General features: G+C 44.9%; 1 protein-coding gene across 4 annotated transcripts in view; it reads left to right on the forward strand.

The window, feature by feature from the left end:
- Positions 1-16,216, forward strand: part of PM20D1 (peptidase M20 domain containing 1) — a 387,280-nt gene that overhangs the window by 135,908 nt on the left and 235,156 nt on the right. For all 4 annotated transcript variants that reach the window (XR_012241709.1, XM_073615882.1, XM_073615880.1 and 1 more), the window contains exon 3: positions 4,300-4,532. Coding sequence is in view for 3 of the 4 variants with exons in the window: in XM_073615882.1 (XP_073471983.1) it covers positions 4,300-4,532 (233 nt within the window). In the remaining variant the exon portion in view is untranslated. The remainder of the gene's footprint in view (positions 1-4,299; positions 4,533-16,216) is intronic.

Genomic DNA, 16,216 nt, shown 5'->3' on the forward strand with positions numbered 1-16,216 from the left:
TTAAATTTAAATGGTCTCTTTTTACCTCCTTCTCCACACAAAATAAAGAAATTAAAAAGATTCTGAATAAGCATTGGAAAATCTTGCTAAGTGACAAAGTCCTGGGACCTGTCCTTCCCGAACAGGCTGGTATCATTTACAGAGGAGCTCACTCTACCCAGGGGGACATTGCACCCAACACGATAGATCCCACACGTACTGTGTCGTTCTTTCAACAATGCAAGGATATTTCTCATGTAGAAAATGTAATGTCTGTCTACACAACATCAGTGGCAGATGTAAGACTGACACTTTTTCGTTTCCACGGTCACCATGCGGAGCTATGATATGAAGCACTTCACCACATGTGCTACTCAGTTTATAGTGTATTTAATTATGCGCCCATGTAAGAAACAGTACGTGGGATGTACAATCAGGACTTTTTCAGTTGGAGTCAACGAACACCTAGCCAAGATTAAGAAGGGCCTTGTAAAACATAGCGTCCCACGACACTATGCGGAACACCATAACAGAGACCCCACGGGCACTCAGCTCCAGGTCATAGACAAATTCATCCCCCATTGGCAAGGCGATTCTTGTCTTCGGGGCATGTCGCTGCTTGAGACTTATTGGATCTATGAGCTCAGGTGCTACTCATCCTACGGTATGAATGTTGAGTGGGACATTAATTGTTTCATCAACCGGGCTTGAGTGGCACTCTGGGCTCTGGGGTCTCGGGCCGCGACTTTTGCTCACCCGCGGGGCACCCCTCCAGTTTTTTATATTAGGATGTTTCCATTATTTTCCATTCGGTATTTATCCGGCCCCTTTTAGGGTTTATATACATTATATTTGGTTTTATTTGTATATAAAAGTTGTTTTTATTTATTTTTTGTTTATTTAGTGTTTTTGTTTTACTTTCATTTCATCAGACATTATAAATGCAGTCATCTGATTTATGGTGGATGGTTTCAGGCATTTAGCCATCTTGCTGTTAGTGGTGGGTTGAGCTTCCATTGGACATCTTTGTCCGGTGATCACTATGATGATCCGCCCACCCCTCTGCTGAGTTCCCGGAGTTCCTTCTCCCTTGGTGACCTAGACACAGCATTAACTTTTCTTTCCTTTATCATGTAGACGGTGTGGCGTGTCCACGCTCCTGGATACGGGTAGCGTGGGCACGTATGACACGCATCATGATTTTTTTTTTTTAAGGCTATGCCTCCCGTTATCTTATCCCACCATGTCGGACACCACATGATTCATCTATTTGATTTGTTTTTGTTATTTATTTTTTATGTTGGTAGATGTCTATTTCTACTGGTATTCATCTATTATGTTATTGGTTCTTATTTGTTCAATATGTGGTTATATATGCACACTGTGAAGTTCCTTTATTGATGTATATATTTTTGTATGTTTTTACATCTTACATTTGGTACCCTTGATGTATTGCCAGACCATCAACATCTTCCCCTTGCCTCTTACCTCATCCTGTTTGATATTGAGGCTTGAGACGCAATCTTTTCTCTGATGCCTCCCCATATCAATTCTGATACAGAGGCTATGGGCGCACGACGGCGGTGACACTATGGTGTGGCCACGTTCCCTTGTTTGGGAAGCTCTGGCACGTATGACGCGCATCGCAATCGTCGAACACGCCCTCCTTTCAGCGATTGGCCACTTGGACGACATGTGACACACCCCGTGATCGGGCTTTGCCCTGTGAGTCTTTTATGATACTATGGGCGGAAATGACACCTAGACTGATCGTTGCCCTGCTGTTCAAAGCGAGGCTTGGAACACAGTCTTATTAGGTGTTCTTGCACTGATTCATATTGTGCCACTGTTCTGTTCATGTGTATCCCAAATTTCATTTGGAGTATTTGGCATTAAATACGATCTAATGTTTTATTATAAACCCTTTTATTTAGACCGATATAGAGGCTTGAGGCACATGTTGTTTGTTGCACTTCCGGTTCCGCCATGTTGTGGGCGGTCCTTGGATGCAATTTTCATCTGTAAATAGCTTATAAATACAGTACAATGTGGGGAGGCAAAGTTATGCCCCAGTTAAAGACCCACAGAGTCGAATCACGTCGGGCCAGCTCTCTTTCGCTTCCCACATTGCTTTTATCTACATTTTTATCCTGTGATCACCTTTTTATCTTGCATTAAGTTGTATGATATATTTTTTATTAAAACCATTTTTGGTTGCACCATATGGAGCCTATTTTTCTATTATATTCCACGTCCGGATCACAGTGATTTCCCCTGCTCTCCTTATGGTACCACCCTTCGGATCCATCTGGTTGTTGGTTCCTTTGCCATTCTGACCCACGGTCTGGAGACATACGGTTGGAGTCACGGAACAACTACATATAGTGTGAACATTAGGCTGTCGGTCCCATGGCTGTTCTGACATATGGTATAGAAAACGCACGGTTGGAGTCGCAGGACCATTAAATCCAGCGTGAGCACCAGGAACCGAGGCGCTATGAGCTCGTTTGACTCACTGCCGTATGGTATGTGTGTCCACTGCATCTGGTAAGAGTACCCAACTTTTAATTTGCACACCTTCTAAGTGTACTTTGGCATTCGATTGATTCATCTGGATTTTATGTCAAAATTCCATCTGGAAGTTGCTCCTCTTCATTGCACTTGTTTGGACATTTATGGTTATCTATTTTTGTCACAATTTTTGAACAGTAGTATTGATTTACACTCGTGTTCAATTTTTTTTTGATTGGGAAAATTGTCACACATGTGCCTTGGAAAAGAATTTTGTAAACTTCAGGCTGCCTTTTAGTATAGCAACCTTTTCGGAGTTACAGCCAAAATATGACTTTTAAGATAAAAATACCCCTAGAATACTCCTGCCTCGTGCATTGTAACAAAGGTATGCTGTAAACTATGTCCAGTTTTCTATCTGTGCAGCATTGTTTTCTTTCTTTGTGGGCCATCTCCAGTGTGGGCATCTGAAGCCACAGTGTCCTTCCTTGTGGATTCTGTGCATGCTGGCTACCCAGCATGCACTTGCTGATGTCGCACATGTGCAGTGCAATCTTGGTCAGCTTGCCAAGCTGACAAAGATTTTCCATAGACACCAATGTTAAATGTTACTGGAGCCGTGCGATGCCAAGCTGGCCAAGAATTTCCATAGACGCCATGCCAAGCTGACCAAGATCTCCCAGGAGCCAATGCAAAATGCAAAACCGGAAATGACGCACAGAGCTGCGGCCCCCTAGAATAATAAATAAATTGCCAATTAATTTTAAGGATGCACATCAGTGCTGCATAGTGAGGAGTGAAAAATGTGGGTGGAACTCCGCTTTAAGAAGAAAGGCAACACCATCAGACTTTTCATGGTATCGTTTCCATAAACGTTAAGCTATTCCATCAGGGCCAGTTCTCTAAACTATCCAACTTGGCCTTATAGGTCTGGGCATCCTTGGTAGTGGGACTGCAGGACATTTGGGATAGGGAGCTCTAGGTTTTCAAATTAATTTACCTGGTCCTATGTCATCATCGCCTGGTCCCCCAGCTTCTGCATGTCATGTTGTAGAAGCAAAAGTTTCACTTGGAAATTGTCAGACTAGGTGGTTAGAAAGGTCTCACAATCTTGGATGACCTCTATGAGTTGTGCAAGAATAGGCTCTGTGCAGATGGCTGGTGCCCTGGAGGGCTGGTCAGTTGCTGGTATGTTATCTCTGGGTCGTCTGCATTAGGAAGGCCTGTCAGAACTGGATTGCTTACCTGACCAGATCAAGTTTGACCCATAATCAAACAGAAACTTCTATGCCCAGGCCCTTTGTCCTGGCATCTTGGGTCTATTGAAAGTAGGAAAGCATTTCAACTTCCCATGTTTGATTTTTACCATGCTGCCAGTACTTGGTGAACTAGGATGTTGGCGCAGCAAACCACATCAACAGAAGGTAAGTTAAGAGGCAGGATGGCTGTCAAGATATAGAATGAATGGCAGAGCTGTTCATTTTATCATCTCACCATGTTCTAGTTAAGGCCATGCTCCAAACACATTCAAACCTTAGTAACCTATAGTCGGGTAGTGTGGAAGGAAAGAACACACACCTAAAATAGCAAAAAAAAGGCATACTACTTTCATGATTTATATGTTGAATAAATATAGATTAAGAAGGGAAGAAAACTTTATTTTTGGTGGAAAAGCCAAAGCTCTGAAAAAAGGCTGGGTAGGAAGTGTGGGACAGCAGTAGTCTTATCACATGTTTTACAGTCGCTATATCACAGCTAATTGTTGTTGTTTTTCTTTGACCAACTTGATATTTTGTTTTGCAATTTTAGTTTTTCCTCGGGTGTTTTCTTCAAGTTTTATTCAACATGAGGTTGTGGCACAATACAGTCACCTGTTCACAGTCCGAGGCTTAGATCAAGAATTGAAGCCATACATGATCCTTGCCCACTTGGACGTTGTTCCAGCCCCAGATGAAGGCTGGAAGTTTCCACCATTCTCTGGAGAGGAGCACAGTGGATATATTTATGGAAGAGGAGCATTGGATGACAAAAGCTGTGTGATTGTGAGTGAAAAAAAAATATCTGAAATTTTATTATTGTTCTACAGGATTTATATAGCGCCAGCAGTTTGCGCAATGCTTTACAAAATAAAGGGGGACAGTACAATAACTACACAGTTCAGTACAGAAGGAATAGGATGGCCCTGCTAATGAAGCTTACTGTAACATATAAACTGTAGTGTTCCTTTTGTTATGCTTCCCATAGGCCCACTGAAAAAAAAATGCTAAAAAAAAAACTCTCATAGTATGCCATAATTCTGAGATAAGAGCTCTGAGATAAGGCAGAATTCTAAGATTATATTTCAAAGCTCTAAAATATTTCAGAAATCTATGATAAGCCGTTATCTGAGATATTCCCTCAGCATTCTGACTTGCTTGCACAGATCTTTGGGGTAATAAATCAGAATTCTATATACGTTATGTTGACCATAGGCCACTTGAAAAAAAAAATTCTTTTTCATACATCATGGGACACAGAGTCAGGCTAATATTCATTACCTGCTGGGTTATACTCCATCATTAGGTGAATGGACACTGGTAGACCAAAGGTCTTCAGACAGGAGGTGATCCCCTATATAACCCCTCCCATACAGGAAGTACTTTAGTTTTTTACCAGTGTCTGCAAGGTGGATGGCACGGTTTATTTGAGCTCTCTGAGCTCCAGGTCTCTAGTCTCACAACGTTCCAAAAATGAATAAAGGGATTGACTGATTGGATCCATTTGACACAGGCTTTTATGCTTAGATAAATGGTACTCGAGCCTCGCAAAGAAGACTCAAGATCCTGTGAGGTTTTGCCTGTAACGTGGCCTCCGGGCGCTGCACCCTGCAGAGTGGAAATCCTGGACACTACAGCGCTAAAACATTTCCTGCAGGGTGCTGTACAGGTCCAAGGGAGTGGACCCTAAAAATGAAAGGGTACCCAGTCCTTGAAGGTCCAAGTGACAGGAACCCGCCTTGAAGGGTGAAGATTGGGCCCTTAGCTTCTAAGTGGTCCTCCGCCTGGATGGGTAAGTGAAACCCCTTTATTTTATTATTGTGAGGTGTCCCAGTGATTGTAACAATCAGTCAAGCTAGCTAAAAGCTGGACACCTGTGTGCGGTGACCTGGGCAAGCTGTGGGTGTTTGCAAAGTGTACCTTTTTTGCTTGTGTCTGGCTGTTTTTTACCTGTATGATGGCGCACGACGGTGCGCCATTTGGCCTTGGTTCGCCATGGCACATGTGCATTCGCAAGAGCGCCACTGGGCTCAGCAGTTTGTTTGGCGGCCATGGCACACGCGCGTACGCCATAGCCTTTATCTGGGCACACGAAGATTCGCGTTGTACGCGAATACAGTCATGCCTGCTCACCGGGACCGTGCACATGCGTGCACACACACACATTGAACGTTCCCGCACACACCCAGGTTATTTAAGCTGGCCAAGCATGTGGCGCTTCCAGAGGGCAGCTGTGGGACACAGAGCAGGCTCACTTGCAGTGGTTGATTTTTCATTACCCGGGTCACGTGAGTCACCAGGTGTTGCTTGGCAGGCTAAAGGTGCTTAGCAGGATTGTTGCAAAAGGGCTTGGTGAGCCCTATTAAAGGGTCTCTCTTCTGAGGTGTTTTAACCACTTGCCGCCTGCCTTATATCAAAATGATGGCTGCAAAGTGGTTTCAATATCCTGACTCTGACGGAGACTCTTTACCACGTGATCAGCCGTGTCCAATCACGGTTGATCACAATGTAAATAGGAAGAGCCGGTGATCGGCTCTTCCTCACTCGCGTCTGACAGACGCGAGTAGAGGAGATGCGATCGGCTGCTCTCCTGACGGGGGGGTCTGTGTTGATTGTTTATCAGCACAGCCCCCCTCGGATCGCGCCCAGGACCACCAGGATTGCCATCCACACTGGACCAACAGGTATGCCCCCTAGACCCCCAGGGAAATACTAATCTGTGCCCAGGCAGCTGCCAATCAATGCCCAGGCAGCTGCCAATCAGTGCCCACTTCAATGCCTACCACTGCCAGTGCCACCAGGGATGCCTATCAGTGTCTCATATCAGTGCCGTGTATCAGTGACCAGCAGTGCCGCCTATCAGTGCCACCCATAAGAACCCATCTTTGCAGCCTATCAGTGCCGCCTATCAATGCCCATCAGTGCTGCATGTCAGTGCCGCATGTGGGTGCCTGTCGCTGCCCGCTCATTGGTGCCACCTTATCGGTGCCGCCTTACCAGTGCCCATCAGTGAAAGAGAAAACTTACTTATTTACAAAATTTTTTAACTGAAACTAAAGCAAAATTTGTATTTTTTTCAAAATTTTCGGTCTTTTTTTTATTTGTTTAGCAAAAAATAAAATACACAGAGGTGATCAAATACCACCAAAAGAAAGCTCTATTTGTGGGAACAAAATGATAAAAATGTAGTTTGGGTACAGTGTTGTATGACCGCGCAATTGTCATTCAAACTGCGACAGCACTGAAAGCTGAAAATTCGTCTGGGCAGGAAGGTGTATAAGTGCCCTGTATTGAAGTGGTTATCTACACCCAAGTACTCTTTGTTTGCGGCATTGAATGTCTTCCAAAAAAAGGAGTGGGACTAACACCATAGAGAAGGGAACACCTATGTCATCAGTAGTTTCTGATGACCCTAGTCTTATCCCTAGTGTTCTATCCTCTGAAAGACCAGAGGCTCCCAGGCAATCTGAGCCGCTACGCCCATCTGGTATTGTGCCTACATTCAACGCTGCTGCTTCATCCTTTATCACTAAGGATGAACTGTCCTCAGCCAAAGCCGGGTTAGAGCACAGGATTGCCTTCATGATTGCCTCCATTCCGCAGGGTGGCAGGAAGCGTGACATCCCCCTCCCTGGAGTCTCCTAGTCTGGAGCAGGAATGGGTTGAGGATGGGGAAGAGCTGAAAGCTCAGGATTCGGTGGAGTGCCCGGCAGATGAGTCTGCTTCCGAGCAATCTGGACAAGAAGATATCCAGTCGATGTCTGCCTCTCAGTCGCAGAGGCTTTTGATCCTGACTCTGACCAAAATGGTTTGTCTGCCTTTAAGTTGCCTCTTGCAGAGGTGACTGAGCCCCCCTGGTCCTCTTTGGGATCTCTGAGACCTTTTCAGGTCGCACAGACTTTCCCGCTACACCCCCCTGTTGGAACAGGTGGGGTATGCTGATTGGGAACATCCTGACAGGACTTTTTTATCCCATGGATGAAAAGTTTGTTAAAAAATGGAGCATGCCAGCCGTAGATGCAGCAGTCTCTTCCTTAAACAAGAACTTAACTTGTCTGGTAGATAACGTACAGGGCTTGAAAGACCCTGTTGACAAGAAATTGGAGTTATTATTAAAGGCTTCCTTTTCTTTTGCCAGTTCAGCTATTCAGCCAGCTGTTGCAGCAATTGGTATTTGCCAGCCCGTAAAGGATCAGGTCAAACGATCCTCCTAACCAGGAGGATGATCTGCCTAAAAGTAAGACAGATATTCCCTGAGCGCTGTGTTTTGCTGTTGTTGATTTAAAAGATTCAATACAGCAGGTTTCTCATTTGGCTCTCTTGTCTGTACATATGCGCAGACTTTTATGGTTTAAGAACTGGTCAGCCGAGCTTCCTTGTAAAAAGTTATTGGCAGGTTTCCCATTTCATGGGGAACATTTATTCAGGCACCAAGCCCTCCTTTTAACTGGATGCCCCCACTCCATCGGGTGGAGGGGGAAGGCTGCTGCACTTTGTGGACATTTGGAAAACAACAATTCAGGACAAGTGGGTCACCTCAATTATATCTTGCGGTTACAAGCTGGAGTTACAGGGGGGTTCCCCCTTAGAGGTTTCTAAGATCCAGCGTTCCCTCGGATCCTCCAAAAAGAAATGTGTTGCTTCAGGCACTACATCATCTAGTGCATCAAGGAGTGATTGTAGAGGTTCCTGTATTCGAAAGGGGCACAGGGTTTTACTCAAACCTGTTTACAGTCCAGAAACCAAACGGGGACACAAGGCCCATTTTGGACCTAAGGTCCCTGAACAAGTATCTATTGATACAGTCCTTTCGGATGGAGTCTGTCCGCTCAGTAGTAACCTCACTCCAGAGGGGAGACTTTTTAGCCTCTATTGATATAAAGGACGCGCACTTACACATACCTATCTTTCAGCCTCATCAGAGGTTCCTACGTTTTGCAGTAGAGGAACGTCACTTTCAGTTTGTGGCTCTACCCTTCGGGCTTGCTACAGCTCCCCGGGTGTTCAGCAAAGGTCCTAGCACCAGTACTGGGTCTTTTAAGGGCCCAAGGGATCCTAGTGCTCGGGTATCTGGACGACCTCCTGCTCAGAGATCACTCAGTACAAGCTCTAGAACAGAGCATAATATACACAGTGAGGTATTGGAAAAGCTTAGGCTGGATCATAAATACCGAAAAGTCAGTCTTGAGACCAGCTCAAAGTCTAAGATATTTAGGTCTGATTCTAAACACGGTCCAAGCAAGAGTATGCTTGCCAACCGTAAGGATCTGTGCCCAAAAGGATCAGGTGCGTCAGATAAGGGGCACCAGACAAACCTCCATTTGGCTCTGTATGAGTCTTCTAGGGAGGATGGTATTCTCCTTCGAGGCAGTGCCCTATGCCCAGTTCCATTCCAGGCCTTTACAACAAGACATCTTGTCGGTTTGGAACAGAGGAAGAAAAGCCCTGGATAATCCAATGTGCTTATCTCCTCAGACATGCTTAAGCCTAAACTAGTGGTTGCAGGATCAGAACTTGTGAAAGGGAAAATCCTTTTTCCCGGTAACTTGGACAGTACTGACTACAGATGCCAGTCTCTCAGGCTGGGGAGCGACCCTAGATGGGCTCACAGCTCAGGGGAAATGATCAGGGACAGAGCAGACCCTACCCATCAACGTCCTAGAATTACGGGCAGTATGTCTAGCCCTACAGTCCTGGACAGTGGAGCTTCAGGACTATTCCATCAGGGTTAAATCCGACAATGCAATGGCAGTGGCCTATATAAACCACCAAGGTGGTACCAGGAGTTGTTCAGCTCTGAAGGAGGTGAACTACATACTAGCCTGGGCAGAGGGACATGTGCCAATGATATCGGGAGTCCATATTTTGGGAGTAGAGAACTGGAAGGCAGATTATCTCAGCCACCAGCAGATCTGCCCGGGGGAATGGTCCCTACATCCAGAGGTGTTCCAGGAAATTTGCCAACGTCGGGGATGGCCAGAGGTCGACCTACTGGCATTCAGGTTCAACAACAAGCTACAGCAGTTTGTGTCTCGAACAAGAGATCCTCTGACAATTGGAGCAGATGCTCTGATAGTTCCATGGAGCCAGTACTTCCTGGTCTATGCTTTCCCTCCGATCCCTCTCCTTCCATATTTGTTGTGCAGGATTCAGAGGGAGGGGTTCCAGTCATTCTGGAGGCACCAGCCTGGCCCAGAAGGCCCTGGTTCCCGGAGATTGTGAGACTGACGATAGACGGGCCATGGATGCTTCCACGTCGCCCAGATCTACTGTCTCAAGGTCCTATATTCTACCCCAATTTACAGTCTCTAAATTTGTCAGCATGGCTATTGAAGCCAGGGTGTTAAAGGACCGTGGCATCTCAGGACCAGTGGTGTCTACTCTACTCTAGTGAATGCTAGAAAAGCTGTCACTAGAAAGATTTATCATAAGGTCTGGAAGACTTATTTTGCTTGGTGTGAAGCCAGAAAATGGCATGCTCGGAAATAAGTGATTGGGAGAATTCTCTCTTTTCTACAGTCAGCTGTGGAAATCAAAATGGCTTTGAGTACAATAAGAGGTCAGGTTTCGGCCCTATCCGTATTCTTCCAAAGGCCTTTAGCCTCCCATTCACTGATCTGAAGCTTTATGCCAGGGGCAACTCGCTTACTTCCCCCCCATTAGGTCACCTATGTGTCCTTGGGAATTGAACTTGGTGCTACCTGTGTTACAGAAACAACCATTTGAACCTATTAAGGAAATTCCATTAGACTTGCTGATGGCTATCACCTCGGCTATAGGGATGTTGGAGTTGGCGAGCCCCCTCGTGCAGGGAACCGTACTTGATCCTTCATCATGACAGAGTCGTGTTACGACCTGTTTCATCCTTTTTGCAAAAGGTGGTGTCGGGCTTTCATTTACCGTATTTATCGGCGTATAACACGCACTTTTTTCCCCTTAAAATCAGGGGAAAGTCGCAGGTGCGTGTTGTACGCCGATCCCCGCCGATCCCGAGCTGTCACATTTTCAAAATCGCGGACCGCGATTTGAAAATGGCGCCGCCGGAGCCGAAGTACACAGAGCCGGTCCTCAGCTCTTTCCGGCGGCTCTCGTTTACTTTCGGCTCCACTCGTAGTCCCGAGCGGAGCTATCCGAACCTACTCGGATAGCTCCGCTCGGGACTACGAGTGGAGCCGAAAGTAAACGAGAGCCGCCGGAAAGAGCCGAGGACCGGCTCTGTGTACTTTGGCGCCGGCGGCACCATTTTCAAATCGCGGACCGCGATTTTGAAGCCCTGGAAGCAGGGACAGGGGATCCCAGGCTGCACTGGGGCAAGGCTGCACTGGGGAAGGCTGCACTGACAAGGCTGCACTGGGGAAGGCTGCACTGACAAGGCTGCACTGGGGAAGGCTGCACTGACAAGGCTGCACTGGGGAAGGCTGCACTGGTGAAGGCTGCACTGGTGAAGGCTGCACTGGTGAAGGCTGCACTGACAAGGCTGCACTGACAAGGCTGCACTGACAAGGCTGCACTGACAAGGCTGCAATGAAGGGCATTTAAATGTAAGTTTTTTTCCCTTCAACTTCCCTCCTAAATTGGGGTGCGTGTTATACATCGGTGTGTGTTATACGCCGATAAATACGGTAAATCAGGATATTATTTTACCTTCTTTTTTCTCTCAGCCTCTTTCGGCAGAAGAGAGACGACTGCACTCTTTGGACATTGTCCAGGCAGTCAAGATTTTTCTGTCTAGATCTGCGGAGATCCAAAAGGACCCAAGAAGGGGCAGGCAGCTTCCAAAGCTTCCATTGCCAATTGGGTCCGTCAATTGGTCATTCAGGCCTACGGTCTGAAACATAAAGCTCCTCCCTTTAGGGTGAGAACTCATTCTACCAGGGGTGTAGGAACCTCCTGGGCTTTTCACCATCAGGTATCTGTGGCTCAGATTTGTAAGGCTGCTACCTGGTTTTTAGTGCATACGTTCACAAAATTTTATCAAGTGGATCTTCGAGCAGCCGAGGATTCGGCTTTCAGCCGCAGTGTACTGTGGGCTGCCGTATAAGTTCTATTGGCTATTGTTTGGCAGGGTGTCTCCCTCCCCTCAAGGCTATTGCTCTTGGACGTTCCAGCAGGTAATGAATATTAGCCTGACTCTGTGTCCCATGATGTATGAAAAAGATAATAGGATTTTTACTTCATACTTACCTGTAAAATCCTTTTCTTTGAGTACATCATGGGACACAGAGATCCCTCCCCTCTTTTTTGAGGATTAGGTGCTTGCTACAAAACTAAAGTACTTCCCGTATGGGAGGGGTTATATAGGGGATCACTTCCTGTCTGAAGACCTTTGGTCTACCAGTGTCCATTCACCTAATGATGGAGTATAACCCAGCAGGTAATGAATATTAGCCTGACTCTGTGTCCCATGATGTACTCAAAGAAAAGGACTTATGCCCCGTACACACGGTTGGATTTTCCGATGGAAAATGTCCGATCGGAGCGTGTTGTCGGAAATTCCGACCGTGTGTGGGCTCCATCGGACATTTTCCATCGGATTTTCCGACACACAAAGTTGGAGAGCAGGAGATAAAATTTTCCGACAACAAAATCCGTTGTCGGAAATTCCGATCGTGTGTACACAAATCCGACGGACAAAGTGCCACGCATGCTCAGAATAAATAAAGAGATGAAAGCTATTGGCCACTGCCCAGTTTATAGTCCCGACGTACATGTTTTACGTCACCGCATTTAAAACGATCGGATTTTCCGACAACTTTGTGTGACCGTGTGTATGCAAGACAAGTTTGAGCCAACATCCGTCGGAAAAAATCCTAGGATTTTGTTGTCGGAATGTCCGAACAAAGTCCGACCGTGTGTACGGGGCATTACAGGTAAGTATGACGTAAAAATCCTATTTCTGAATTCAAGTATTGCTACGTAAAATGCACTTAGGCTTCTTTTAAACTCATGGTACTGCTTACAGTATAACAGAGGTACAGGCATTCAGGAGGTACTACTGCCTCGTGAACGCTTTTTTTTTTTTTTCTATTTTTTTTTTTTAAGTCAGCAAACTGCAATTTTACATTGCAGGGCTGCGCCGCAACTGAGAACTTAATTTGACAGGCGGTGCCACCTATCAAACTCTGCACCCTGAATTAAAAATGCAGGGGCTGCGAAGCACAGCATTGCCACCATGGCATGTGTACAACCTTGTCTGGCTGTATTGTTACAATTCAGGTGGGTAGCCGGGGGGCAGTAAAACCACATCTCGGCCACCTGTTTTTTACTCTCCCTTGGCCGCCCGTTTAAAAGAGCCCTAAATCCATCCAAATAGATCATGTGGCATTCTAGTGCATTTAGCTAGTTAGGTTAAGAAAAGTGCATTACACCTGTTTTTAGGGCCGTTCACCCTGTAGTGTATTGTGAGTGTAATTTATATATATATATATATATATATATATATATATATATATATATATATATATATATATATATATATATATATCTGCCTCTTGCATAAAATTAACATACTTAAAGAGTCATTATTCTCTCTTTTGATATGTAAAATGTAGCTGGCCTGTGTCAAAATGTCAGCCCCTAGCATATGGCCTGTACAAGTATGTGTATGTACCTGTATACATTGTGTGTATTATAAAAATGCAGATTGCTCGGTCAGACTTGAATGGAATCGTAAAGATTCATGGGATGAGTTAAAGAATGTGATTTGGCTATTAGCAATACAAAAAGTATCTAATGTTGGTAATTAGGCTAGAGGGGTCTTGATGGGGAAATGGCCTTCAAAGGGTAACTTGTTTATCTGGTAAACACTATAGTTACCTTAGTCGCTTTTTCCAGTACTTACAAGTGAAGTCTTATCATGTTAAAATCAAAAGTGCTTCACCAACTATCAGCTGTTTTTACATGGTTAGGAGATGGGTGAAAAACTGTATATCAAGAAAAGATGATTGTGTTTTTTATTTTAATTTTTTTATTGCTCACACAACAAGATTTGGAAAGCACAAGTCTAGAATGACCTTTTCATTATTACATGCATGGAAGCTACCTAGATGCATATTGTAGATTATGCTGGATGGTTTGGTATCTCTGCTTGCTCTGACATTTTGGTTGAACTAGATGGACTTGTGTCTTTTTTTCAACCTGACTATGTAACTATGACGAATGGGACTCTGAAAGCTGCTGTTCATTGTAATATTTACAAATACTCTGCTGGATTTTGTCATCTGTTGCAAGTACCTTGTGGAATGTTCTGAAATCCAATAAATATCTCTCTGGAAAAGGACCTCATTGCTGCGGAGATTCATTTATACAATATTAATTATTAGTCATCCCTCTATCACAACGTACACCAGAATGAGCTGGGGGAGACCTGTGTTTCTTGCACATTTCCTACGTCAAATCAATGCTAACAACAAGACAAACACAGTGGGGTTGATTTACTAAAGGCAAATCCACTTTGCACTACAAGTGCAATCCAAGTGCACTTGAAAGTGCAGTCGCTGTAGATCTGAGGGTAAGATCTTAAATGAGTGTAAGCTCTGCTGATTTTATCATCCAATCATGTACAAGCAAAAATGCTGGTTTTTATTTTCCTTGCATGTCCCCCTCAGATCTACAGCGACTGCACTTCCAAGTGCACTTGCAGTGCAAAGTGGATTTGCCTTTAGTAAATCAACCCCAGTGTGTTTGTTTGCACCAGAATGCATGGTACTTTTTTTTATAGTCATACACTACTTGTGGTGCGATACAGTGCAACTTCGGCCTATTTGAATGAATGGATGGGTGGATATTCGGCTGATTCAGCAGGATCGACTTCAGTCTGTCGTGTTTTTTTTTTTCTTTTTCGATCGCTACAGGTGGTTATAGCTGTTGGCAGGAACCACTGTATTCTGATGGCTGAGAAACCTCCTGCTGTCAGAATACAATAGTGCAGTAGGAGGTATTCCCCCATCAACACAGTCCATGTCGAGCAACCTATGGCTGAAGGAAAGAAAAATTCATAATGTATGGCCTGCCTTACTATTTTAGAGACTATCTAAAGTTCTGCCCTAACAGTATCTCAAATTCTGTCAAAGTTTTAACATACAGTATCTTACATAAGCGTAGGTGTGGGGATAACAAGGAGAGATAAATGCTTCATATCCCTCTTTTATCTCAGATGTTAAACATTAGCCTAATCAGTAAAACATTACTGCCATGCCATTAAGATATTTTATGACATTAACTCATGTGAAGTAACGTTCAAAGGGCAAAATAAAGTGAAAGATGTCAGACATACAAATTTACATTTTTTTTGTAGCTGTTTGATACAAGCCTGGACATAATCATCATAACTTACCAGTCTCTTTCAACTTTTTTTTTTTTACCTCAGAGGAACCCTAGAAATAATAAAAAAAAAACTGGGGAACCCATGCTAAAAAAAGATTATACTTACAGGCAGTGGCGGCTGGTACTTAATATATTTGGGGGGGGGGGGGGGGGGGCGGCAAACTATCACCAAACACACCCCACCTCGGGTGACGGCCGGGAATGCAGCGATTCCATCCCCCTCTGCGCCCCAAGCCCAGTGTTTTTTTTAAGCCAAATAGAGCCTCAGGCTCTAATCATGTACTTCAAATTAAAAAAACAAAACCATTGAAATCCATGCGTCTGGCTCCCCGCATGTAGATTAGGGGACCAGACGCATGAGTGGGGGACCTGTGCCCATGCGCCCTGCATGCTGAGCGACTGCCACAGGTAGGGTATGTTGGTGTGATCAAAAACTTGTCTGCTTACAGTTAAAGTGAGCATAAAAAAAAATTGAAAATGTGCCTAGTGTAGAACTAACTGTGCATACTGTTGTTTAGTGCAGAATTGCCCTGTTGTGTTTGTGGTCCTTGTAGGTGTGGGATCACCATTGCTCACTGCTCCAAGCAACCCCTGGCAACCTCAGGCTAGGCTATTGAGGAATTTATTTAACCACTTGCGCAAAATCATGTGCCTGTGTGTCATTTTGCTTCAAGTGGTTGTACCGGGGTGATGGCTGCAGCCGCAAGCATCACCCTAGTACCGTTTTTTTAGAGCCGACGGTCGGCTTTCTTGTGATAACCGATGTGGCTAATCAGCCGCTTGATCGTTATCCCAAGAAGCGGGAGGGGACGTCCTCCCGCATTTCTGCCTGGGCTCTCCTGTCCTACCGGAAAGCCAGAGCGACCAGCTGACAATTAGCCGGAATTGGCTTTGATTGCATCTCGGATTTAGAAACCTGCAAAAAGCAACACCACAACGTCACTTGTGGCTTGCTGGAGCCTTAAAGGCATAGTTACATAGTAGGTGAGGTTGAAAAAAGACACAAGTCCATCAAGTCCAACCTATGTGTGTGATTATGTGTCAGTATTACATTATATATCCCTGTATGTTACGGTCATTTAGGTGTTTATCTAATAGTTTCTTGAAGCTATCAATGCTCCCCGCTGAGACCACCACCTGTGGAA

Source organism: Aquarana catesbeiana, linkage group LG02 (genome assembly GCF_042186555.1).
Source record: "Aquarana catesbeiana isolate 2022-GZ linkage group LG02, ASM4218655v1, whole genome shotgun sequence".
Classification (NCBI taxonomy): domain Eukaryota; kingdom Metazoa; phylum Chordata; class Amphibia; order Anura; family Ranidae; genus Aquarana; species Aquarana catesbeiana.